At 44.4% G+C, this 27,613-nt stretch overlaps 1 protein-coding gene across 1 annotated transcript; it reads right to left on the bottom strand.

The window, feature by feature from the left end:
- Positions 1 to 33: 33 nt before the first annotated feature.
- Positions 34 to 22,081, bottom strand: arg2 (arginase 2). Its single transcript, XM_078233329.1, has 8 exons — positions 21,721 to 22,081; positions 21,424 to 21,496; positions 4,302 to 4,476; positions 3,313 to 3,472; positions 3,071 to 3,165; positions 1,788 to 1,892; positions 884 to 1,020; positions 34 to 688 (listed from the first exon to the last, which is right to left on the bottom strand). The coding sequence occupies exons 1-8, from the start codon at positions 21,835 to 21,837 to the stop codon at positions 486 to 488; spliced, it is 1,065 nt and encodes a 354-aa protein (XP_078089455.1). The 5' UTR covers positions 21,838 to 22,081; the 3' UTR covers positions 34 to 485.
- Between the last annotated feature and the right edge of the window lie 5,532 nt (positions 22,082 to 27,613).

The following is a 27,613-nucleotide window of genomic DNA, read 5'->3' as shown; positions in this document are numbered from 1 at the left end:
GTCTCCTAAACTTTGCCAATAACTACATTGTAGTAATGTGCACAAACTTTTAATAAAGTCATTTGATATTTAACAAATGTCCCATTGGTCTTAAGTTATTGGCTGGAGGGAAAATTTAATATACATTATTAACAGTATACCAATTTATCCCTCCAACAACCTTAAAGGATTTTTATGCAAACAAGCACTGAGCTTTTGAGATTCTCTCCTGGCTAGAAAACAGCTACTTTGACAACTTTATCCAAATTTATCTCCAGCTGGTTGAATAGGGAAATGATAATTCATCCTATTCTTCGCACTGGAATGTATAGAAAAAGCTCAGGTGGGTTTTGTTCACATTACCTTATGAATAAAGAGGGAAGGGCTGAGAACACACTGTGTCCCAAGGATAAAGTGTATGTGGAACAAAATACTATTCCTAAATCGCAGTTCTGGAAAATGAATTTGTACAAACGAGACACTGATTCCTTTCTCCAACCAAGGTCCTAAAGCCGTAACGTCTGTTCATTTGTCCCGTATGTTGCATTGGGTGTCGGCAGTTCTTCATATTTGCCATGGGAACCTTCTCGGGCCTGTCCCAAAGAAAAGGAGATGACATCCAGAGCAATGTTTACTGTAGCATTAAGTTCCTCATCTGAAGTTGCAATCTTAGGGTTGACTTCTACCAGATCCATTGCAGACAGCATCCCTGCACAAGAGATAAAAAAAAAAGTCACTGCAATTTAATGCAAGCAAATGGCCAGTTTAAGAAAAACAAGTCAACTCATGGCAGCAAAGCCCAAGAACGGTTGAACTAAATTGTATTCCCTCCACCCTCCCCAATAAAGCCCGACAGGTAAACTTGGATAGACAGCTAGCTGCCCTTGGGCTATTTGTTTCATACCTGTGTTATGTACTTCCTCTGCAATATACATTCCTTCCCGATAAGTTAATCCTCCAATCACTGGAGTGCCAGTTGCAGGAGCTAAAGATGGGTCAATAGCATCCACATCAAAACTCAGGTGCACTGGTCTTTTTTGTCTGAAAAGAACACATTCTAAATTAGATTTGCATACTTATGGAGGTAACAATTGCTAATCTATGCTTAGTCATAGAGTGCAGAAACAGCCCATTGAGTCTGCACCGACAATAACTACCCCCTAAAGACATGCTAATCCCATATATTTGAATGTTATATTTCAAGTGCTCATCCAAATATTTTTATATAAAGGTTTCCGGCCTCCACTGCCTGGGAAGGTAGTACATTCCAGACTCCCACCACCCTAGAGCAAAAAAAAAGTTCTCAAATCCCCTCCAAATCTCCTGCCCCTCAAACTATACCCCCTTGTGATTGACCATTCAACCAAGGGGAACAGCTGCTCCCTACTCACCGTCCATACCCCTCATCATCCTGTAAAGACCTGATTACCTGTTCAGACTCACATTCCAACCATTATCTTGTAAATTGAGTCTGTGCCTATATGTCCCGTTTATGAACCCTTCACTCACCTGATGAAGGAGCAGTGTTCCGAAAGTGCATGCTACCAAATAAACCTGTTGGACTTTAACCGGTGTTGAGACTTCCTTCTGTGCCTACCCCAGTCCAACACCAGCATCTCCACATGTTTTTTTTGCCCTTCTAGCTACATCCCTGATTTTAGTTTGCATTAAGTTTCACTAAATTTAACCCATCAATGTTGGCATAGACTGTATAAACTTCACTGCAAGGAGTGCGGAGCTGTCTGGAACATAGGGGTCATTTTCCAAAGTAAAACATCGCAACATTTGATTCTTCTGTTGAAACCTACTTTCCAATAAGGTGATCAAAGGTTCTTTCCATTACTTTTTGTATTCCGAGCTGATCCACCTCTTTCATAGAGAAGTATCGGATGCCAAAGGTTTTCAGGATGTAGCTGTTGGTAGGAAAAAAAGAAGAAAAAGTTTGCCAAGTTAAATTGCAAATGCTTTGAGTGAAAGTTGTGGATTTAAGGCCACTTTAGGGCTTACACACTCGAGACAGGCACCACTGTGGGGGGACTATATTGTAACAATGTCATATCGGTTTAGATGAACAAAAGATTCCATGTTACTTTTCAAAAGGATTGTGTGCTAAATGTCCACGTCAAATTTAAATTGTGTAGCCACTTGATGTGCAAAGGATTTCAGTACTTCCAAATTAATACTTGTCAAAAAGTGTTTGGGAGTATCTCAAGGTTGTCAAGTGCTACATTATACAGCAAGCTTTTTTTTTGAAATACTGAATTATACGTTTTACAAAATTTGGTTTACTGTGTCCTGCATATCAAAATGGAAGTACTGATTTAAATAAAAGGAACTTGGTATGAAAATGTATAAAAGTTTTAAAGCAATAGGCTGAATATATAGTTTGAGTTTTAAATCAGCTAGACCCTCAGCGATATATTAGCCGCCTAAAGCAAAACTGTCCGTTTCAACCTACCTTATATTAAGCTGATCTTTCTCTACACCCTAGCTATGACTAACATACATTCTGCACCTTCTCCTGTGTATGGTATGCTTTGTCTGTATAGTGCACAAGAAACAATACTTTTCACTATCCCAATACATGCAACAATAAATCAAATATTAAGCTGATCTTTCTCTATACCCTAGCTGTGACTGTAGCGCTACATTCTGCACTCTCTCGTTTCCTTCTCTATGAACAGTATGCTTTGTATGGTGCGCAAGAAACAATATTTTTTCACTGTATCCCAATACATAAGACAATAAATCAAATTCATCTCAAAAGATAGCAACACTAAAATTGAAATGGGCAGCAAAGTGGTTAGCACTGTTGCCTCAGAGTCAGGGACCTGGGTTCGATTACTGCTTTGGGGTCACTGTGCAGAGTCTGCACGTTCTCCTTGTGTCTGTGTGGGTTCTCTCTGGGTGCTCAAGTTTCTTCCCACAGTCCGAAAACGTGTTGGTTAGGGTGCATTGGCCATGCTAAATTCTCCCTCAGTGTACCCGAACAGGTGCTGGAATGTGGCAACTAGGGGATTTCATTGCAGTGTTAATGTAAGCCTACTTGTGACATTAATAAATAAAATTTAAATTCAAGAAATGTTCTTACAATTCAGCAGGATCGACATCACGAATTCCAATGTAAACCAAGTCCTTTGCGGAGATGCAAGGAGTGACCCAGGAAAATCCAGGAAGTGATGGTATCTTTAATTTAAAAAAAAGTCACTTCTAATTTTGGCAGCAAATTTACACTGGTTAAATACAGCCGGAGCAAATCTTGCTGGGACAGTTCTGAGATTTATTAAGACAAAAAACTGACATTAACTGGTTTAATGTCGATATAAATGTTACCTTGTCCTGGAGCTCTCTGATAAGGAATGACACTGGCTGCCCATGCAGATTACCAGTCACTGAAGTAAGAGGTGTGTTTAGATCACAATGCGCATCCACCCATATGATGCATAAATCAGGTCGCTGCTGTGCATGTCCATGGACCGAACCAATTCCTAAACTGGATATTAATGATAAAAGGAAAGAATGTGATGAGCACGCTTTGAAAAACTTAACACGGTGCAGGGGCAACAAACAGTATTTTCAGATTTAGCCAGTGTCCAAGTTTCCCCCCACAAAATTCTAATGCAATTTAAATTGCAATCAACTTCTTGCAACAATTTGTTTTCAGATGGAGATGATTTTAGAATTTAGGGACAGCACGGTAGCACAATGGTTAGCACTGCTGCTTCACAATGCCAGGGACTTGGGACCTGGCTTGGGTCACTGTGTGGAGTTTGCACATTCTCCCCCTGTCTGCGAGGGTTTCCTCCGGGTGCTCCGGTTTCCTCCCACATTCTAAAAGACGTGCTGGTTAGGTGCATTGATGCATACAGGCGCCAGACTCTGGCGACTAGAGGAATTTCACAGTAACTTCATTGCAGTGTTAATCATAGAAACCCTACAGTGCAGAAACAGGCCATTCGGCCCATCAAGTCTGCACCGACCACAATCCCACCCAGGCCCTACCCCCACATCCCTACACATTTACCCGCTAATCCCTCTAACCTACACATCTCAGGACACTAAGGGGCAATTTTAGCATGGCCAATCAACCTAACCCACGCATCTTTGGACTGTGGGAGGAAACTGGAGCACCCGGAGGAAACCCACACAGACATGAGGAGAATGTGCAAACTCCACACAGACAGTGACCCAAGCCGGGAATCGAACCCAGGTCCCTGGAGCTGTAAAGCAGCAGTGCTAACCACTGTGCTACCGTGCCGCCCATATGTAAGCCTTACTCGTGACTAATAAATAAACTTTAGAATTGCTGTTGGTGAACTCACCTGTGGTCTCCTCCAAGCATAATGCTTAGGTGGCCATCACCAACTGCTCGGCTGACTGCTTCAGTTAATGACTGGTTGGCTAAACCCACTGTTCTTGGGTGGTGGACATTGTTATACGGTGTATCATTAGGCACAGTGGTGAAATTCAGGTCTCCATAGTCGTACACTTTACAACCTGAAAATCAAGTACTTGATGAATTTTGGAGAAGTAGCAGTCTACATTAGAAATGACATTTCAGTGACTTGTGAAATGCAGCAAGTGCCCATTTCCAAACTCTTCATTGGATTCTCACTTGGGTAGCCATGTTTTGATTGAAAGTCAACATCTTTGTGCTTTGTCTGTCTGACGAGGAATTTACCCCTCTCCAATATACCAGTCTACCAATTTACTAAAACGTAAAAGACATTCTCTCCCCAAGTATGTAGCATTACTATGTTGGATGTTAGTTGACTACCATTCAATTCAGATGGAATGTGGAAAGAATATTAGTTTGATTTGTCACATATATTGGTATACAGTGAAAAGTATTGTTTCTTGCACGCTATACAAAGCATACCATTCATAGAGAAGGAAAGGAGAGAGTGCAGAATGTAGTGTTACAGTCATAGCTAGGGTGTAGAGAAAGATCAACTTAATGCGAGGTAGGTCCATTCAAAAGTCTGATGGCAGCAGGGAAGAAGCGGTTCTCGAGTCGGTTGGTACGTGACCTCACGACTTTTGTATCTTTTTCCTGATGGAAGAAGGTGGAAGAGAGAATGACCAGGGTGCATGGGGTCCTTAATTATGCTGGCTGCTTTGCCGAGGCAGTGGCAAGTGTAGACAGAGTCAATGGATGGGAGACTAGTTTCTGTGACGGACTGGGCTACATTTGCGACCTTTTGTAATTTCTTGCAGTCTTGGGCAGAGCAGGAGCCATACCAAGCTGTGATACAACAAGAAATAATGCTTTCTATGGTGCATCTGTAAAAGTTGGAGTTAGTTATAGTGGACATGCCAAATCTCCTTAGTTTTGAGAAAGTAGAGGCGATCCGAGTCTACTTTTATAGAAACAGACTTTCTGGAGCCAGGTTGGCTAAGGGGAGGGAAGGAATTCTTATATATTTTAGTGGATTAGGACATATTTGGCTGTTTTGATTGGCAGATCTGCCAGGGGGTAAACTTTCGTTCAATTTCCATTCCTACATGTCATTTAAATGAGACCCACCTGCTTCTCCAGAGGGTTGCGTCAATTTTAAAACCCAGAAGGTACACATCATTGGAGATTTAAGTTAAATGTTTTAATCACTTTCGTAGAATGTGGCAGGGCCACATTCTGGTGCCAAGGCTTCTTAAACCGTTATTGTCTGTGATGTCGGCACATCCACAGTGGTGTTTGAGGGAGTTTCCAGATTTTGACCCAGCGACAGCAAAGAAACGATGACATAGGACTTAAGGGGCATCTGGACAAATGCATGAATAGGATGGGGAGAGGGGGATATGGTCCCAGGAAGGGTAGGGGGTTTTAGTTCAGACAGGCAACATGGTCAGTGCAGGCTTGGAGGGCCTGTTCCTGTGCTGTAATTTTCTTTGTTCTTTGTAAATGTACAGATGGTGGTGTTTCTATCCTGGTGTACTAGTCTGAAGTGGTAGAAGTTGGGGGTTTGGAAGGTACTGTTGAAGGAGCCCTGGAAAATTGCTGCAGTGTAGCTTGATACGGTACATACTGTTGTCACTTATCTTCTAGTGATGGAGGCAGTGAATGTTAAGATGGAGATTAGGATGCTGATCAAATGAGCTGCTTTATCCAGTTAAGTGAAAACTATGCCACCACACTCCTGACTTGTGCCTTGTTGATAGAAACAGGAGTAGGCCATTTGGCCCTTCAAGCCTGCTCCATCATTCATTTTGATCAAACTCAATATCCCGATCTTGCCTTCCCCCATATCCCTTTAGCCAAGAGCCATATCTAATTTCTTCTTGAAATCACAATGTTTTGGCCTCAACTATTTTGTGGGAGTGAATTCCACACATTCACCACTCTCTGGGTGAAGAAATTTCTCCTCACCTCAGTTCAAAAAGGTTTACCACTTATCCCCAACAATGAACCCTAGTTCTAGACTCCCCCACCAATTGGGAACATTCTTTCTGAATCTACCCTGTCTAATCCTGTTTAAAATTTTATAAGTCTGAGATCCCTCTCGCTCTTCTAAACTCCACTGAATACAATCCCAACCAGCTTAGTCTCTCCTCATATGACAGTCCTGCCATCCCAGGAATCAGCCTGGTAAACCTTCACTGTACTCCCTCTATAGCAAGGACATCCTTCCACAGATAAGGACACCAAAAATGGCCTCACCAACACCCTATACAGTTGCCATAAAACACCCAACTCCTATACACAAATCCTCCTACTTTGAAGGCCATTTGCCTTCTTTACTGCCTGCTGTACATGTGCTTACTTTCAGTGACAGGTGCACAAAGACAGACTGAGGAAATCAGATGGTGAATTACTTGCCGCAGAATTCTCAGCCTCTGACTTGCTCTTGTTGCCTCAGTATTTACATGACTGGTCAAGTTAGGTCTCTGGTCAACTGACCCAATTTGCTCACTCGTCTCTGCTGTACAGGAGCAAACAGTGGCACAGTGGTTAACGCTGCTGCTTTACGGTGCCATGGAGCAGAGTTCGATTCCTGGCTTGGGTCACTGCAAACTCCACACAGACATTCTCCCCGTGACTGTGTGGGTTTCTTCCGGGTGCTCTGGTTTCCTCCCACAGTCCAAAAACGTGTGGGTTAGGTTGATTGCCCATGCTAAATTGCTCTGTAGCATCAGGAGGATTAGTAGGGCGAATATGTGGGGTTACGAGGATAGGGCCTGAGTGAATCTGTTGTCAGTGCAGGCTCAATGGGCTGAATGGCCTCATTCTGCACTGTAGGGATTCTATGAAAACAATTGACAAAAAAAAAATGTTCCATTTGAACCATTTAGTTGCACTAATCTAATAATTGTGCTGTCAGGTTTGATAACTAGATTAAATTACGCTGACAGGCTAACATCAGCTTTAGACACAAGTAGAGGAACTCTGATCCCTCATTGTTCCTTCTGTACTTAAGTGTGTGCTACATTCTCAGTACAAGTCACAGAACACAACACAGGATGCCAAACCTGCGACTGCAACTGAAAGGACTCAATGATTTTGCTGGGGTTCCTGGTTTAATCCTCCTGTCTTTAGCACAGAGAAGCAAAAACTATTTTGAATATATTTGGAAGGTTAAGAGGAGGGGACCAAAAAGAGTGAGTCTGCACGAAGTAAAGATCTCTGTTAATAAGTTACTTTTAATATGTCCCTGCTTGCTATGCAAGAAAACCTGCTGTATTCTTAAATGACTCCAGAAGTTGATGCTATGAATTGATCACTTTTCTAGTAAGCAACTTATTGGGATGGGTCCATTTGCTCTCTGCTAATGCACACTAATGTCCCCTTTTTGGGGCCCAACCTTTAGAACAAATAAGACCAGCAAAAGGCTGGAAGGCCACACAAAGTTCCTTTAGTCTCAAAAAGAAAATGTTGCTTTCTGGCCAAAGATCTCAAAATAGAATCATACAAACCCTACAGTGCAGAAAGAGGCAGTTCACCCCAATGCGCCTGCACAGACAATAATCCCACCCAGGCCCTATCCCTGTAACTCCATGCATTTACCCTAGCTAGTCCCCCTGATACTAAGGGGCAATTTAGCATGGCCAATCCACCTAACCTGCACATCTTTGGACTGTGGGAGGAAACTGGAGCACCCGGAGGAAATCCACGCAGACATGGGGAGAATGTACAAATTCCACGCAAACAGTGACCCGAGGCCGGAATGGAACCCGGGTCCCTGGCGCTGTGAGGCAGCAGTGCTAACCACTATGACAGAGTGTTCTCTCGGTCACATTCCCCAACCTTACTTAAAATTGTTACGTATTCAAGTACTCCCAGTACTGAGGAGAGATCACTAACCAAGCTGCTCCTTCCACAGATGTTACTGGAACGTCACAGGACATCGCATGAGTAAACCATCTGACCTCATTCAGCCTGCGCTACCATTCAACATGATCATGGCCGATCTTGGGCTGCAACTTCATTCTCCCGCCTGCTCCCAATATCCCTTGATTCCCTGAGACACCAAGGCTCTGTTCCAGCCTCTCTCAGAAGACTAAGGAAATTTGGCATGTCCACGACAACTCACCAACTTTTACAGATGCACTATAGAAAGCATTCTTTCTGGTTGTATCACAGCTTGGTGTGGCTCCTGCTTTGCCCAAGACCGCAAGAAACTACAAAGGATCATGAACAAAGCACAGTCCATCACTCAAACTAACTTCCCATCCATTGACTCTGTCTACACTTGCCACTGCCTCGGCAAAGCAGCCAGCATAATTAAGGACCCCACTCACCCCGGACATTCTCTCTTCCACCTTTTTCCGTCGGGAAAAAGAAACAAAAGTCTGAGATCATGTAACAACCGACTCAAGAACAGCTTCTTCCCTGCTGCTGTCAGACTTTTGAATGGACCTAGCTTGCATGAAATTGATCTTCCTCTACACCTTAGCTATGACTACATTCATTACTGAGAGGGGCAAGGGAGGAAATTGCTGGGACTTTGAGAAATCTTTGTATCCTCACTGGCTACAGGAGAAGTCCCAGAGGATTGGAGAATAGCCAATGTTGTTCCTTTGTTTAAGAAGGGTAGCAAGAATAATCCAGGTAAATACAGGCCGGTGAGCCTTGCGTCAGTGGTAGGGAAATTATTAGAGAGGATTCATTCCCACTTGGAAATCAGTGGATGTATTAGAGAGAGGCAACATGGTTTTGTGAAGGAGAGGTCATGTCTCACTAACTTGATAGAGTTTTTCGACGAAGTGACGAAGATGATTGATGAGGGTAGGGCAGTGGATGTTATCTACATGGACTTCAGCAAGGCCTTTGACAAGGTCCCTCATGGCAGACTGGTGCAGAAGATGAAGTCACATGGGATCAGAGGTGAGCTGGCTACGTGGATACAAAACTAGCTCGGTCAAAGAAGACAGAGGATAGCAGTGGAAGGGTGAAAGTGGCAATGCAGATGGAGAAGGTAGTCAAGAAGGCATACAACATGCTTGCCTTCATCGGCTGGGGCATTGAGTTTAAAAATTGACAAGTCATGTTGCAGCTTTATAGAACCTTAGTTAGGCCGCATTTGGAATATAGTGTTCAATTCTGGTCGCCACACTACCAGAAGGATTTGGAGGCTTTGGAGAGGATACAGAAAAGATTTACCATGGTGTTGCCTGGTATGGAGGGCATCAGCTATGAGGAGAGGTTGGAGAAACTTGGTTTGTCCTCACTGGAATGATGGAGATTGAGGGGTGACCTGATAGAAGTCTACAAAATTATGAGAGGCATGGACAGAGTGGATAGTCAGAAGCTTTTTCCCAGGGTGGAAGAGTCAATTACTAGGGGGCATAGGTTTAAGGTGTGAGGGGCAAGGTTTAAAGGAGATGAGAGGCAGATTTAAAAAAAAACAGAGGGTGGTGGGTGCCTGGAACTCGTTGCTGGGAGAGGTAGTGGAAGTGGATACGGTAGTGATTTTTAAGGGTCGTCGTGACAAATACATGCACAGGATGGGAATAGAGGGATATGGTCCCCGGAAGAGTAGGGGATTTTAGTTAAGTTGGGTAGCGTGGTCAGTGCAGGCATGGAGGGCCGAAGGGCCTGTTCCGGTGCTGTAATTTTCTTTGTATCCTGCAATCTCTTCTTTCCTTCTCTATGAACAGTATGCTCTGTCTGGAGAGCACTCCAGAAACAATACTTTTCACTGTATACTATTACATGCGACAATAATAAACCAAATAAAATGTATTTAACAATGGAACATTCACATTGCTCTGGGGTAAAGAGTTCCAATGGTTCATATTCTTTTGAGTGAAGTAATTACTCCTGATCTGAAACCTAAACGATCGGCTCCTTATCCTGACACGATGTTTTACATTCCCCAACAAGCAGAAACAAAGTGTCTTCCCAGTCAAGTCCCAGAGTTGTGTGGTTTCAGTTATAACTTGGGTCCTCTGATGCTACAGCAGAAAGCTTGTCCCCGGGCAGGATCTGAAGATTGCTGCATGACTGCCTCGAACTTATACAATCTCCGCTTAAGCAAGTTACTACTCTGCTGATATTAGGATGCGGTCAGGAAAAATAGCGACGACATGAAAATCCAGTACATTGGAATGTTTTCAGCTGGTTATATATTTTTTCAAAAACTATTGGAGCATGCAAACAGCACGGTGGGACAGTGGTTAGCACTGCTGCCTCTCAGCGCCAGGGTCCAGGTTCAATTCCAGCCTCGGGTCACTGTGGAGCACGTTCTCCCAGTGTCTGTGTGGGTTTCCTCCAGGTGTTCCAGTTTCCCCCCCACACTCCAAAGATGTGCTGGTTAGGTTGGTTAACCATGGAAAATGTGGGGGATTATGGGGATAGGGCCTGGACAAGATACTCTGCAAGAGAATCGGTGCAGACTCGATGGGCCGAATGGATTAATAAGCAGAACAAACCAGCACATAAGCTTTCTGAACGTCATGTGGACAAGTGGTTTCAGACCAGGTTGGTCGCTGGAACACTGGCACTCGCAAATCTGAGGAACAAGTACTCTATCATAGCGGTCAGATAAACTCAGGATAAAAGCAGCACAAATCCCTGGTCCGAACCATTATAGAACAAAGAACAGTACAGCACAGAACAGGCCCTTCGGCCCACGATGTTGTGCCGAGCTTTATCTGAAACCATTATCAATGGACTCTTACTCGGGAATCTACATATATGCAGCTCTGGTCAAAACAGCAATGGGTTCACTGTACTTCCTAACCTGATGTTCTTACCCACATACCTCATGATACTTTAGGATTGATACTGAAGATATTAAACAATAGCTTGGGGTTCAGGGTTGATGGAAAACAGCCATTCCTTGGTTCATTCCCCATGGCAATGCCCCGACCAGATTTGAACTGCCTGGGTTTTGAATTTAAACAAAAGCTTGGCAGTTAACTGTTCCCTGGTACATTCCACATGGCAACAGCCTCTACCAATCAAGAGTTTGCTTGCTAACCAATCAGCACTCTCTTCTCCCGTCCCGAGATTTGGTATTCTTGCGATTCTGTTCTGATCAGAAAGTTTTGACAGCATTGCCAGAACTCTACCACCTCAGGCAAGGGTCCGGGAATTTCCGGTCTAGCTTGAGAGGCCATAAAACCCTACCCAATGTCTTTTTTTCAGCAATATGAGAGAACTGTTTCATCTATAGATCCATAATCAGCTGCAGCACAGAAGAACAAAAAACAAAGCACCACCAAAAGAAATTAGGAATGTTTCTTGCAGCTGATACAATCTTGATGTTTTCTCCCAGAGGTACTGCCCAATTACAAATAAAAAGCCTTTCACATTGCAATGGAACATGCATGTTGGATAATGCAGACAAGGGTTGCCCACGATTTACAACTGTCTGCAGGGGCAGGGGGAGAAACTGGAAAAGCTTCCTGTTCTTTTAATCACAAATCAAATTAACTGAAGAACATAACTAGGAGCAGGAGTAGGCCATCTGGCCCCTCAAGCCTGCTCCGCCATTTAATAAGATCATGGTTGATCTTTTCATGGACTCAGCTCCACTTACCCGCCCGCTCACCATAACCCTTAATTCCTTTACTGTTCAAAAATCTATCTTTGCCTTAAAAACATTCAATGAGGTAGCCTCAACTGCTTCACTGGGTAGGGAATTCCACAGATTCACAACTCTCTGGGTGAAGAAGTTCCTCCTCAACTCAGTCCTAAATCTGCTCCCCCTTATTTTGAGGCCATGCCCCCTAGTTCTAGTTTCACCCGCCAGTGGAATCAACTTCCCTGCTTCTATCTTATCTATTCGCTTTATAATCTTACATGTTTCTATAAGATCTCCCCTCATTCTTCTGAATTCCAATGAGTATAGCCCCAGTCTACTCAGCCTCTCCTCATAAGCCAACCCTCTCAACTCTGGAATCAACCTAGTGAATCTCCTCTGCACCCTCTCCAGTGTCAGTATATCCTTTCTCAAGTAAGGAGATGTGGTGTGTTACCGATGTGATAGGTAGTGTCAAGGGGCCAGAGCTCATGAAGCTCCATCTAGGTCATGAAAGGGTGTAGTTGCAGGCATGACTTGGCAGAATAGTAATGCCCAAATAAGGAGCATGACATGCACAGTAAATTCCATATTAATGTTTAATGAGGGTTTAAATATTTATATTTCCCTTTGTCTGTTGCCTTTGACCCGACGTCATCAGCAACCATTCGGGGGCACTTGCTACCAGTTTCAGTAGCCGAACATCTACCATTTATTTCTCCCCACCCTTCTCTGCTTTGCGAAATGAAGTTTAAAGCCATCTCAACCGAGTTCAGGGAATATGGGGAAAGACAGAGGATGCAAAGTCGAAAATCTGAAGACTGTTCACAAGTTCATAAGATATAGGAGCAGAATTAGGCCATTCGGCCCATTGAGTCCGCTCTGCCATTCGATCATGGCCGATATGCTCCTCATCCCCACTTTCCTGCTTTCTCCCCATAACCTTTCAACCCATTCCCAATTAAAAATCTCTCTAACTCCTCCTTCAATTTACTCACTGTCCCAGCATCCACCGCACTTTGGGGCAGCGAATTCCACAGATTCACAACCCTTTGGGAGAAGTAGTTTCTCCTCAACTCGGTTTTAAATTTGCTGCCCCTTATCCTAAGACTATGATCTGTTGATAGTCAATCACATTTCTCGGTTCTCCATCAAGCTTGGGGTTTTGCAAAGTGCTGTGGGTGAGGGATCTGCCTCGATTAGTCCTGCTCGCTAAAGTTTTAAACCAGAATTGAAATGATATTACAACAAGGTTGAAAGTGGAAGGCTGGCAACTGATAAGCGTCAGACATGGTTTGCAGCTAGTCCTCACAAGACATGTGCATCTCTTAGATACGTCAACAGCAATTGCAGGTTGTAATGGGAATTAATTCCCAGCCATATAATAGCCTTGTGATTAAAAGGGGTGCAGGTTATAATCAAAGTTTAACTTTGTCTGTATACTTCAAAGAATCCCTCCAGTGCAGAAGGAGGCCATTCAGCCCATCGAGCCTGCAACAACAATCATCCCACCCAGGCCGTATCCCCGTACTTACCCTGCTAATCTCCCCGACACGAAAGGGAGAATTTAGCATGGCCAATCCACCCAACCTATACATCTTTGGACTGTGGGAGGAAACTGGAGCACCCGGAGGACATGCAGAGCACAGACACGGAGAACGTGCAGACTCCACACAGATAGCCAGTTACCCGAGGCCAGAATTGAACTAGGGTCTCTGGTGCTTGGAAAAATTGAACCCGTTTTCCCTAGAGAAGATTTGATTGCAATATCCAAAAATCACAAGGTCTGGACAGAGTAAACATGGAGAGAATGAAAAACCAGAGAACACCCCTAAAGGCGATTGGCAAAATAAGCAATGGTGCAGTGAAATGGTTAGGATCCAGAGTGTGGTGGAGGCAGATTCAATTGACGCCTTCAAAAGAATCAGATAATTATCTCAAAATCTATCAGGATAAGGCAAGTGAACAGGACTAAGTGAGTTGCTCTTGTTGAGAACCAGCACTGATAGGGTGGCCTGAATGGCCTCCTTGGCTGCAACAAGTGATTAATACTTTCAGGTTAGATGGGCCAGCTTGATTTATTGTGCTCATAGTAAATAGCTCGAGGCATGTTTTTAAAAGAAGGCTGTTGAAACTTTAAGATGCAGAGCAAGAGTTGCCATAATGGCAAGGCAGCTGAAGGCCCTGTTAATGCAGATGGAGTTTGATTGGTGAGTCCAGCTTGCGATCAGTAATATCTGGGAAGAATTTGCTGGAATGGACAAGGAACTTGTTGGAAAGGACAAGCATGATGTGGGAACAGCATGTGGTACAAGATGCAGCACGGACAGGGGTTTGGAACAGGTTTGACCTCAAGGCCAGCAAAGAACATTGGGAACTGATGAAATTGCAAAAGAGGAATTTACAGATGGACATAAATCCAAACGTCTTCCTGATAACATCAGCAAACATTGCTCACTCATGCCGAAATCAATGGAATGAAAAGCTAGAGTGGCTTTCGGCAGGAGCCAAGCAATAGTCAATGAATTATTATAGCACAGAAGGAGGCCACTCAGCCCAACGAGTTCACACCTAGTCTCCATAGAGCAATCTAGTCAGTCTCATTCCTCTCACTGCACCTCGATCTCCCTCAAACGCCCAATTTTGTTTAGAAATTATTGCTGCTTCCACCGCCCTCATGGGCAGAGGGTTCCAGGCCATACCCATTCTTGTGTAAAAGATTTTCCTCATGGTCCCCTTGTCTATTGCCCAAACTTTAAAACCCTGTCCCTTAGTCCTTGTGCCATCAGCTACTCCTTGTTGATCTTGCATAAAAAGGTGCCAATCATGTGTAACATTATCTCCTTTGCTCCAAGGGGAAAATCCCAGCTTTTCTAGCCTAACCTTGTAGCTTAAATCCACCCCCTCCCCTCAACAATCTCTGGAAACATTCTGGCAAATCTCCTCTGCACCCCAAGGAGCCTACACATTGTAAAGTGTGGTGACCAGAATTTTTAAAAGTTAACTTACTTGTTGGTGGCACAGTGGTTAGCTCTGGTGCCTCACAATGCCAGGGACCCGGGTTTGATTCCCAGCTTGGGTCACTGTCTGTGTGGAGTTTCCATGTTCTCCCAGGGCCTGTGTGGGTTTCCTCCCACAGTCCAAAAGACATGCTGGTTAGGTTGATTGGCCATGCTAAATTCTCTTGGTGTACCCGAACAGGTGCCGGAGTGTGGCAACTAGGGCATTTTCACAGTAACTTCATTGCAGTGAGAATGTGAGCATACTTGTGACTAATTAAAAACTTTAATTGTGAAGCCCAAGATCCTGTACACTTTGCTAACTACTCACTCTTGCCAACTATTTTGGATCCTGCTGTCTCTGCACACACTGGAACTATGTGGCACAATATCTATATTGCCTCTCCCTATATATGTCACGTCAACATTTGTGGGATTAAGTTCCATCTCTTCTGCCCATGTTCTGTTGCAATCAACCAACCAATATTTTCCTTTGTTTGCCACACCTCCAAGTTTGGTATTGTCAAGTTTTATGAGAAGTTGTGGATCATTTAGTATTACCAAACAGTAAGATTTTGATTTATCATTGTCACGTGTATTGGGATATAGTGTAAAGTATTGTTCCTTGCGCACTATACAGACAAAACTTATCATTCATAGAGAAGGAAAGGGGAGGGTGCAGAATGTAGTGTTACAGTCATAGCTAGGGTGTAGAGAAAGATCAACTTAATAAAAGGTAGGTTCATTCAAAAGTCTGATGGCAGCAGGGAAGAAGCTGTTCTGGAGTTGGTTGGTATGTGATCTCAGACTTTTGTATCTTTTTCCTGATGGAGGAAAGTGGAAGAGATGTCGTCCAGGGTGCATGGGGTCCTTAGAAATCCTACAGTGCAGAAGGAGGCCATTCGGCCCATCGAGTCTGCACTGACCACAATCCCATCCAGGCCCTACCCCCACATATTTTACCCGCTAATCCCACTAACCTACACATCCCAGGACTCTAAGGAGCAATTTTTTAACCTGGCCAATCAACCTAACCCGCACATCTTTGGACTGGTTAATGCTGGCTGTTTTTCCGAGGCAACGGGAAGTGTAGGCGGAATCAATGGATGAGAGGCTGGTTTGCTGGTGGCCTTTGGTATCCCCCACAGGCTACATTTTCCGTTACAAACAAAGTCACCAGCAGAAGAATCTAGAAAGGAGCCACAATGGAACCCCAAAAGTATCCAGAGTTGGATGTCAAGACAGGAGAAGAAGCATTAGATGTGTGATGTTTGGATGGCTACAAGTACAAAACAAGGATGGTGACATAAAGCCAGAACACAGGAGAAACTAGGAAAGGACAGAATGACTCGAGTTAGAGAGCAAACGTTCATTAAAAATATTTAATTTAAAGTAGTTCAATCTCGGGTATTTGTTGAAAAACAAAAAGCAGATAGTTGCTCCAGTTTGAATGGTTTTATTATTGATGTTGTAATGTCACTATTATTTATACCACACTCTTAATAGGGTAAGAATTTGGTTCCAAGTTTAAAAAACAAACTTGGGAGTGTAGGATCATCAAATCTAAAACTAGCAAAACCTGCAGAAGAGATGTTGGTTATATGCCTGTGTGTCAGAAACAAAACGAGCAGCACTTTCCATTTACCCAAACTGTACGCTTGGTTCCAACAACAGTGTCAGTGGCTGTTGTTTGTAGCTACTCCTACCAGGAGATCTGCTGTCATGAAATGTCACACCGTCTTGCACCATCCTCACACATTCAATGCAGCTCACCTGCAACCATTCTGACTATGCTTGTGTCATCTGACCACACCTACCGACCCCTCTTTCTGCTCCCTCCACACAAGAGATTTCTAATTTTTCAGCTCTGATCAAGCGAGTGAAATACTGACATTTTCTTTCTGGATGTCATTTTTTTGAAAAAAAGAGAGAGTTTATTTTTATCCTCTTGTAATTTCAAGCACTTCATTTGTCCTCTGGTCTGTCTGCAAATTTTACAAGTACATAAGATATAGGAGCAGAAATAGGCCATTCGGCCCATCGAGTCTACTCTGCCATTTGATCATGACTGATATGCCCCTCATCCCCATAACCCTGCAACCCAATTAAAAATCGGTCTAACTCCTCCTTAAATTTACTCATTGTCCCAGCATCCACGACACTGGGATAGCGAATTCCACAGATTCACAACCCTTTGGAAGTAGTCATTTCTCCTCAACTCTACAACTTCATATTACCATCCACGTCTTAGCATTCACATTTCAAAAGCCTGGGTTTTCAGCCACAGAGCTTTACCTATTATCCAGGCTTCTGAGGCAGACAGTCTTGTCACAAGCTGGAGTTACAATTACTTTTGGCTACCTTCATCCTTCTTCTAATTTCAACAAATTAAGTGCGTGAGAAGCAAGGGAGTTGGAAGGAATGCATTGGAAGAAACTAGGATGAAGATTGATGTAGATGGTGCCACACCGGAACAAAATGTCAATCCCAACCTTGCACTGACCTTGCTATTGGGGGTGGTAGACGCCAGCGTGATTCCTGACACTTTTCCAGAGCAACTTGAGGCAGCACAGTTCCCAAACCAAAAAACAAGGAAAATAGAAATGTTGCCATGTATCCATTGATATGCAGTGAGCTCCTCCCCGAATTAGCAGATAAGTCACCAGTGACACCTCAGTTATTTTGCACCTCAATGTCTTTTCATTGCAACTTCCCATCTCAAGTCATAACAACTGTTCCTTCTGTTAGGCAGCAACAGGTCTGCATTGCTATGGCACAGTGGAGGGCAACTAGCAGCCTGGGGCCTACGTGTGTTTCCTCCCACACTCCACAGATGTGCGGATTAGGTTGATTGGCCATGCTAAATTGACCCTAGTGTCAGGGGATTAGCAGGGTAAATATGTGGGGTTACGGGAATAGGGCCAGGATGGGATTGTAGTCAGTGTAGACTCAATGGGCCGAATGGCCTCCTTCTGAACTGTAGGGGATTGTATGGATATGGCTCCCAGCAGTGTTTTGAATACAGCACCACAATTCATTGTTGACCATTGCCCATGTGCAGGGGTGCCACATTTCGCTGATTTCCATCAGTGTAGTTTTTTCCTGCCAGTGTGACTGAAGTGATTCACAGGTAAAGCAAGGGGCGAGTGAGGTGAGGTGCGTGCTGATTGCTCACATTGACTCAGAGCCCTGCGCTCCCCGTGTCGGAATTTCTTTTGTTTTTACCATTTAAAGTTGCTGACAGTTTTTTTATTCATTCGTGGGACATGGGCATCACTGGCTGGGCCAGCATTTATTGCCCATCCCTAGTTGCCCTTGGAGGGCAGTTGAGAGTCAACCACATTGCTGTGGCTCTGGAGTCACATGTAGGCCAGACTGGGTAAGGATGGCAGATTTCCTTCTCTAAAAGACATTAGTGAACCAGATGGGTTTTTCCGACAATTGACAATGGTTTCATGGCCATCAGTAGATTCTTAATTCCAAATACTTTTTATTGAATTCAAATTGCACCATCTGCTGTGGTGGGATTCGAACCCAGGTCCCCAGAACATTAGCCGAGTTTCTGGATTAATTGTCCAGCGATAATATCACTAGAACATTGCGTCCTTCTAAATATGTCAATGATTCAGCATTTTTTAAGAACTCATTATGAAATAATTGGCACGTATTAAATGTATTCAGTCTTACTCATGGAATCAGTTAGTGAACAAGTCCGATTTCAATCTCGTGGCCCACTGAGATGGAGGGCCACTCATGCAGCCCACTCACTAGCCCTGGTCACACTATCACGGTTATCAGGCCTCAGCGTCAGGATATATTCCAAAGCTGCTTAGTTCTGATTAAGTACAAGCATTTTAAGTTCAAACACTGTCAGTATTGTGGGAAATACAGCAGTCTATATATTGTTATGATTCAGGTCAGAAACTCCAAGGTGTTTTATGGAGCCCGCCTGAATCATAAGTTTTGCATCTTGAATTTGCCTAGGATAAGCATGATAGGTTTCACTTCAGGTATGATTCAAATGGCCAACTTGGGAGCTTTTATCAAAGTTTATTTAAGAATATAGTTAACACGTATAGTAAGAATATTAACAGTAACTGACAGCATGGTGGCACAGTGGTTAGCATTGCTGCCTCACAGCGCAATGGGACGTGGGCTCGATTCCCGGCTTGGGTCACCATCTGTATGGAGTTTGCACGTTCTCCCCGTGTCTGCGTGGGTTTCCACCGGGTGCTCCGGTTTTCTCCCACAGTCCAAAGATGTGCTGGTTAGGTGCATTGGCCGTGCTAAATTCTCCCTCAGTGTACCCGAACAGGCACCGGAGTGTGGCAACTAGGGGATTTTCACAGTAACTTCATTGCAGTATTAATGTAAACCTACTTGTGACACTAAATAAATAAACGTAAACTTAACTTCTATCAATAACAAACAACACCCAAACAAACATGAAAATGTATAACCCATAAAATATAGGAGCTGTCTCAATAAAACCAAACCCATAAACAAGGCCCTTCAGAACAGGTTTAATACAGTATACACCAACACTCATGTGATACTGGAATAGTGTCCTGCAATTCTCTGGATAGACTCAGAACAGTTTCCCAAAACACCAGGGACTCTAGGCAAATCACCAACAGCAGATTTCTCCAGCCCCCTCCCAGAAAGGCAAGACCTTGTTTTCAGTTAACCAGCAGAATTTCCAAATAGAACAGGGAAAGAGAGAGAGAGAAACACTTCTTTTCAGCATGCTGTCCCTTCCAAAACCCAAACTAAACAGCAGCTCAAACTGAAAACAAGAGCACCTGTCACCTGACCTGCCAACCAGTTTTTCTCCTAACAATGCAGTCAAATATCCCAGTAAAAGTAAATAAACCCCCATTAAACAGCAATAAAGACTCCCCCAGACAAACCAAAAAAATCTCTTAAAGGTACACCAACATCACAATATGCACAGCTGGAACCCCAGAAACAGCAACATGAAAATGACTACATTTTAAAAAAACATAGTGATGTTGTTTGGGGAGGGGACACTGGTCAGGACACCAGGTCTAAATGATGAAACAAGATCACTGGCGTCCTGTCCCCCATCCGAGAGGACCAACAGATGAGTGTAGCCAGGATTTAGTGCTCCAAGTCCCTGGAGCAAAAGCAAGAATGTTACCACTGTAGCACCAGTGGTAATTAAGTGAGTCACTGAAATCTGTTAAAAAAGGAGAGGATTTGAGTATAGGAATAGGGATGTTTTGCTGCAATTGTACAGGGTGTTGGTGAGGCTACACTGGAGTATTGTGTGCAGTTTTGGTGTCCTTGCTATAGAGGGAGTGCAGCGAAGTTTTACCAAGCTGATTCCTGGGATGGCAGGTCTGTCATATGAGGAGAGACTAAGCCGGTTAGGATTATATTCACTGGAGTTTAGAAGGGTGAGAGGGATCTCATAGAAACTCCTAAAATGTTAACAGGGTTAGTTAGACAGGGTAGATTCAGAAAGAATGATCCCAATGGCAGGGGAGTCTAGAACTAGGGGTCATAGTTTGGGGATAAGGGGTAAACCTTTTAGGACTGAGGTGAGGAGAAAGGTCTTCACCTAGAGAGTGGTGAATGTGTGGAATTCACTGCCACAATATAGTTAAGGTCAAAACGTTGTGATTTCAAGAAGAAATTAGATATAGCTCTTGGGGCTAAAGGGATTTGGAAGGGGGGGGGGGGGGAAGAGATGAGATCAGGATATTGAACTCGACAATCAGCCATGATAAAGATAAATGTTGGAACAGGCTCAAAGGGCCGAATGGCATACTCCTGCTTCTTGTTTCTATGTAACAAGAAACTTCATACAAAGGAGATACAAGGTTTGAAATAAACCGTAGCTCACTCAAAAAAGCAAAAAGATTGCAAATGCAACAGAAAGACGGGTCAGGCAGTGTCTGTGGAGGGGAAGGAAGCAACAACATTTTAGGTCGATAAGTTTGCTTATCAGAATCCAGAAAGTTAAAGTCAATTCTCAGGTCCACGGGTCGATGCAAGTTTACTGCCCTAAGAGCTAGCACTGCCTGAAGCTACCCCGAGAGGAGGGCCAAGGAAAGGGACAGACCCTTAGCACAGGCTCCCAGCAGCAAGTGCAATACTTTCTACAAAGTAACCGCCTGTGTTTGTGTGTGGGGCAGCTCACCACATTCTAGAATGGATACACCATGTGGTGTAAAGTCTTAATGATAGAAATCAAAAGGGAAGGGAGGGGGAAAGAGTGCAGGAGCTAAAAGTTATTTACAGTATCTGTTTATTTTTTAAAAAAAACTGAAATTTGATAATACAATGCTGGGAGAGGAATAACGTTTTTTTAAAAAAATGAAGGCTAGACATAGGCTCCCTCCAATTGCGTGGGGAAATTGAAAGAGGGGCGATCTGAGCACATGAATGCAGAGCTCTAACATTGTGTCTGGCTGTGTGCCCGAGGCCAGAGTGGCAGCCCAGCCCACAACACTCACCCAGCCCCGATAGCCTCTCCGCCAAGCCGGCGTCCCGGATCGCTCGGGGCCCACCTTCCACCCCTCGCCGCTTCTGTGCGAACAGAAAGACATTGGTTTTGTTGTTGATGTAGTGCGAGGAAAAACAAGGCCGGGAAATCAATCATGTTGTAAAAAGATAAGACAGCCGGCGATTTAATTTCACCCCAACACGCACTGGATTGAAATGTACAAATGGAGCAAAGGAAAAGCTACAATGGAAACAGATACATTCAGCGGTGTATCAAAAATAAACATTAAATAATGCTTGCTAGCTACCTGGCCGTAGGAGAATGGTGCTCCTATTATTCCCACTGAATGCACCGATCGTCTCTGCTTGGGGAACCAGCCGAGCTGTTTCTCCAGTAAGCGCCTTAACCCTCTCTGCAAAGACATCGCTCCAGTTTGATACGGCACACTGGAGCTCGCTGCTTTTATAAATGCACCTCTCGCCAACCCTCTCCAATTGGCCCCAGGCACTGAAGGGAGGAGCTTTCAGCGGCCGAGGGTGGGAGAGAAGGAAATAGTGTAAGGGGAGACATCCCTACAATATAAAGGCTAGACTATTTTAAAAATATCTTCCTAACTTAGCGTTCCCGCTGCATGCACCAACTCGACCAAAGACCTGAGCTGCAGATTTCTCCCGAAAGTTGTTGACTCCCCCTCCCCCCTTATAGGACTGTGGTTCCACAAATGGTGAGCACCCCCCCTTGCCCAATTAGATAGATATTACTCATGTGTACTTTGCACACTGAGGTTCACTTGATATTGGGGACTTCAGAGAAGGTCTCTTTCAGTTCAGGATTCTCCTAAGGTTAACTTGCAGGTTGAGTTGGTCGTTAGGAAGACAAATGTTAGCATTCATTTCGAGAGCACTAGAATGCAAAAGCAGGGATGTGCTGCCGAGACTTTATAAGGCTGGGCACAGTAAGAACTTTTGCAACACCAGGTTAAAGTCCAACAGGTTTATTTTTTTTTATACTTTTCCAATTCAATCAAATCAAATCCAATTCAGAGTCTCAACAAGTTGAGACATTTCAGGTCCAGGCTGACAAGACAGGACGGGAGACCAAAACCACCCTGTCCTGGGCCTGATCGACATGAGTCAAGCTGATTGGAGAAGGGGGAGGATCCTCCTCCAAGACTTGAGCTCATTTGCATCTTAGCCAAAAGGCCGAGATGCCGCTTTAAAAAATTGCTTCATATGAAACATATGAAGCCTCAGCGTAACCCAATGACCTCAACCAAGCGCGGCCGACCATGGGCTGCCGTCCATACACTTGATCTTAGCCAAAAGGCCGAGAATGGTATCACGAGCTTTCAGAGCGCTGCTCCTCCATCAGGTGAGTGGACAGATGGAATACAATGTGGAAAAGTGTGAGGTTATGCACTTTGGAAGGAGGAATGGAGACATAGACTATTTTCTAAATGGGAAAATGCTCAGGAAATCAGAAACACAAAGGGACTTGGGAGTCATTGTTCAAGATTCTCTTAAGGTTAACGTGCAGGTTTAGTCAGCAGTTAGGAAGGCAAATGCAATGTTAGCATTCATGTCGAGAGGACTAGAATACAAGTCATGATGTGGAGATGCCGGCGTTGGACTGGGGTGAACACAGTAAGAGTTTTAACAACACCAGGTTAAAGTCCAACAGGTTTATTTGGTAGCCAATACCATTAGCTTTCGGAGCGCTGCTCCTTGACGAAGGAGCAGTGCTCCGAAAGCTAATGGTATTTGCTACCAAATAAACCTGTTGGACTTTAACCTGGTGTTGTTAAAACTCTTACTAGAATACAAGAGCAGGGATGTACTTCTGAGGCTGTATAAGGCTCTGGTCAGACTCCATTTGCAGTATTGTGAACAGTTTTGGGCCCCATATCTAAGGAAGGATGTGCTGGCCTTGGAAAGGGTCCAGAGGAGGTTCACGGGAATGATCCTGGGAATGAAAAGCTTGACGTATGAGGAGAATTTGAGGACTCTGGGCCTGTATGCGATGGAGTTTAGAAGGATGAGGGGGGATCTCATTGAAACTTACAGAATACTGAAAGGCCTGGATAGAGTGGACGTGGGGGAGATGTTTCCATTAGTTGGAGAGACTCGGATCTGAGGGCACAGCCTCAGAGTAAAGAGATGAGGAGGAATTTCTTCAGCCAGAGGGTGGTGAATCTGTGGAATTCATTGCTACAGTGGGCTGTGGAAGCCAGGAAGCCAGTGTATTTAAGACAGAGATAGATAGGTTCTTGATTGGTAAGGGGATCAGGGGTTACGGAGAAAAGGCAGGAGAATGGGGTTGAGAAATGTTTCAGCCATGATTGAATGGCGGAGGAGACTCAATGGGCCAAATGGCCTAACTCTGCTCCTATATCTTATGGTCTTATGCTTTAGGACCTCAGTTTGACCAGCAGACAGTGGTTGGCGGGGTCAATTGCACTTAGGGTCCCCAACCCCTCCAGAATTGGAATGGCATCTCCAGGAATTATAGATCAATCTCCAGGACACCGCTGTGTGCTATTCTGGAGAAATATCACTGGGATGCTAAGAAAAAATGTTCGTTTTGGGCCATTTGAGCATTTTACCAGATACGAAAATAGTGGCAAAAGGCTGTTTGGCTTGGGTCACTGTCTGTGTGGAGTATGCACGTTCTCCCCATGTCTGCATGGGTTTCCTCCGGGTGCTCCGGTTTCCTCCCACAGTCCAAAGATTTGAGAGTTAGGTGGATTGGCCATGCTAAATTAGTGTCAGGGGGATTGGCAGGGTAAATACCTGGGGTTACAAAGATAGGGCCTAGGTGGGATCGTTGTCAGTGCAGGCTCGATGGGCCAAATGGCCTCCTCTGGACTGTCGGGATTCCATGACAGTAAAACATCATCCATCATCCAATGGTTAGGTGAATTGACCCGAACAGGCGCCGGACTGTGGCGACTCGGGGAATTTCACAGTAACTTCATTGTAGTGTTAATGTAAGGCTTACTTGTGACTAATAAATAAATAAATTGGGTGATGAGTCTTTTTGCTTTCCAGTTGGTGTAGGGAGGGAATGCGTCACAAGGATGGATGTGTTGGCCAAATAATGGCTGGAGGACAAGTCATGTGATGAAACCTCCAGGAATACATTTAATCACAATTGGCAACGCTAATTATATCTTGCAGATTAACCCATTCATGGGCGTAGACTGAATTTAGGATATTGTTGACTTAACTCTACTCAAGTCAGGATAGTACAAGGACATTTATTTGAGAAGATCATCCAGCTTATGGAAATCCCCTCAGTGCCATCTCGCACAGTGCAGAAGGACTTTCAAAGTTGACTGCTCCTGCTTCCTCTCCTCTCCCTCAACTTATTATTTGATTTAATTTACGATTGTCACATGTATTGGGATACAGTGAAAAGTGAAAAGTTTCCTGCGCGCTATACAGACAAAACCTATCGTTCATAGAGTACATAGGGGAGAAGGAAAGGAGAGAGTGCAGAATGTGGTGTTACAGTCATAGCTAGGGTGTAGAGAAAATTAAACTTAATATAAGGGGTGGCACAGTGGTTAGCACTGCTGCCTCACGGTGCCAGGGACCCGGGTTCGATTCCCTGCTTGGGTCACTGTCTGTGTGGAGTTTGCATTCTCACTGTGTCTGTGTGGGTTTCCTCCGGTTGCTCCCGTTTCCTCCCACAGCCCAAAGATGTGTAGGTTAGGTAGATTGGCCATGCTAAATCACGGGGACTAGCTAGGGTAAATGCATGGGGTTATGGGGATAGGGCCTGGGTGGGATTGTGGTCTCAATGGGCCACATGGCCTCTTTCTGCACTGTAGTGTTCTATGATTCTATGATAAGGTAGGTCCATTCAAAAGTCTGGCAGCAGCAGGGAAGAAGCTGTTCTTGAGTCGGTTGGTACGCGCCCTCAGACTTTTGTATCTTTTTCCCGATGGAAGAAGGTGGAAGAGAGTATGTCTGGGCTGTGTGGGGTCCTTGATTATGCTGGCTACTTTGCCGAGGCAGCAGGAAGTGTAGACAGAGTCAATGGACAGCTGGTTTGCGTGATGGACTGGGCTACATTTGCAACCCTTTGTAGTTTCTTGCGGTCTTGGTCAGAACAGGAGCCATACCAAACTGTGGTACAACCAGAAACAATGCTTTCTATGGTGTATCTGTAAAGGTTGGTGAGAATCGTTAGCAGGCATACTGAATTTCCTTAGCCTCCTGAGAAAGGAGACCTTTGTCTCCCCCGGACATGGCATGTTGCTGTCCAACAGTGACTGGGGTCTGTGTTGTAAACGGGTCGTCACTGTGGGGCTAGGGTGCAATACTTTTTAATAGTTACTTCAGCCAACTTCAGTTTGCTTCTCAACCTTTGAGCTCTGGATGAGTCTGGTGCTCCACATTTCTGTTGCTCAATGCAGGAGGCTGCATTCCCTCTTTCGCTGTTTCAATAGATCACTCCTCAACATTGGATCCACTTCTGTACCCTCATCCTGACCTTTGGCCAGCTGATGTGGAGGAGCGGCAGGCAAGCCATGGGATCTCGCCTGGGGTTGGGGGCTGGTCATTTAGATTTTTGGGATGGAAGGGTCCATGGGTGTGACTACCCTGGTTACCTGCACTGCAGTGTCCATCCACGTATAGCAGATAACCGCGATTATATTATTATTTAAATTCTCATTGCTTATGTGATGAATTTCTTTATTATCCGCCCTTTCAAAAGAGGAACACTTTGGTTTTCATAGAAACATGGAAACATAGAAGATAGGAGCAGGAGGAGGCCATTCGGCCCTTCGAGCCTGCTCCGCCATTCATCACAATCATGACTGATCGTCCTACCAAATAGCCTAATCCTGCTTTCTCCCCATAACCTTTGCCCCAAGTGCTATATCCAGCCGCCTCTTGAATACATTCAATATTTTGACATCAACTACTTTCTGTGACAATGAGTTCCACTCTTGAATGTCTCCTCATCTCCGTCCTAAATGGTCGACCCTGAATCCTCAGACTGTAACCCCTGGTTCTGGACTCCCCCACCATCGGGAACATCCTTTCTGCATCTACCCTGTCTAGTCCTGTTAGAATTTTATACGTCTCTATGAGATCCCCCCTCATTCATTTGAACTCCAGCAAAAACAATCCTAACCTAGTCAATCTCTCCTCATACATCAGTCCCGCCACCCCCAGAATCAGCCTGGTAAACCTTCGCTGCACTCCCTTGAGAGCAAGAACATCCTTCCTTAGAAAAGGAGACCACAACTGCACACAATATTCTAGGTGTGGCCTCACCAAGGCCCTGTATAATTGCAACAACATATCCCCGCTCCTGTACTCGCAACCTCTCACAGTGAAGGCGAGTGACACCATTCCAATCTAGTTTCTCAGTTGTTTTGGAAAAGAATACAAAAATATAGGAAATGAACAGACCAATGCAGATTAAGAAATAAAAATAAAGATAGGGCCTGGGTGGGATTGCTGTCAGTGCAGGCTCGATGGGCCAAATGGCTTCCTTCTGCACTCTCTGGTTCTCTGATTAAGATAGGTAGATTAAGAAATAGCAAAGTCATGGCCATGCAGCAGGAGCAGGGGTAGGAGGAGAATCATATTAGAAAATGGAAAGGTCAGACAGGAGAGGACGGCAAAGAACGGAGAGATAGGACAACGAAAAAGACAAGTTGACTGTCAAACTAACCCCAAAACAAGGCAGATTTGATTAATTCTTTATGGGATCCATTGGCCTGTGTCACTGGGATGAGATACAAAAATTGTAAATATCTAATGAGATCTGCTTAAGAATGGAAACTTCCACATTCCTGATTTTCATTGATCCACCATTGATGGTCTTGTTTGTATGCTGTTTCTAAACTCTTTCAGCCTCCTGTCTTTTCCTTTAAGACCACTCCTTAAAACCTTTGACCAAGCTTTTCTGTCACTTCACCTAATGCCTCCTTCATGTGCGGCCCGGTGGCACAATGGTTAGCACTACTGTCTCACAGCGCCAGGGACCCAGGTTCAATTCCAGCCTCGGGCCACTGTCTGTGTGGAGTTTGCACATTCTCTCTGTGTCTGCGTGGGTTTCCTCCGGGTGCTCCGGTTTCCTCCCACATTCAAAAGATGTGCAGGTTAGTTTGAATGGCCATGCTAAATTGCCCCTTAATGTTGGGGGGATTAACAGGGTAAATACATGGTGTTATGGGGATA

This window comes from Mustelus asterias, chromosome 18 (assembly GCF_964213995.1).
Source record: "Mustelus asterias chromosome 18, sMusAst1.hap1.1, whole genome shotgun sequence".
NCBI classification, from domain to species: Eukaryota; Metazoa; Chordata; class Chondrichthyes; order Carcharhiniformes; family Triakidae; genus Mustelus; species Mustelus asterias.
Note: the sequence above shows the minus strand (reverse complement) of the source record. Positions and strands in the feature narration are given on the sequence as shown.

Bases quoted from the DNA above. Each gene is read 5' to 3' on its own strand.
- arg2 (XM_078233329.1), bottom strand. From the start codon at position 21,837: ATGTCTTTGCAGAGAGGGTTAAGGCGCTTACTGGAGAAACAGCTCGGC. The intron at 21,497-21,720 runs GTAGCTAGCAAG...CTGTTCGCACAG, and splicing joins CACCATTCTCCTACGGCCAG to AAGCGGCGAGGGGTGGAAGG. The intron at 1,021-1,787 runs GTAGGTTTCAAC...TGTTCTTTTCAG, and splicing joins TTTGATCACCTTATTGGAAA to ACAAAAAAGACCAGTGCACC.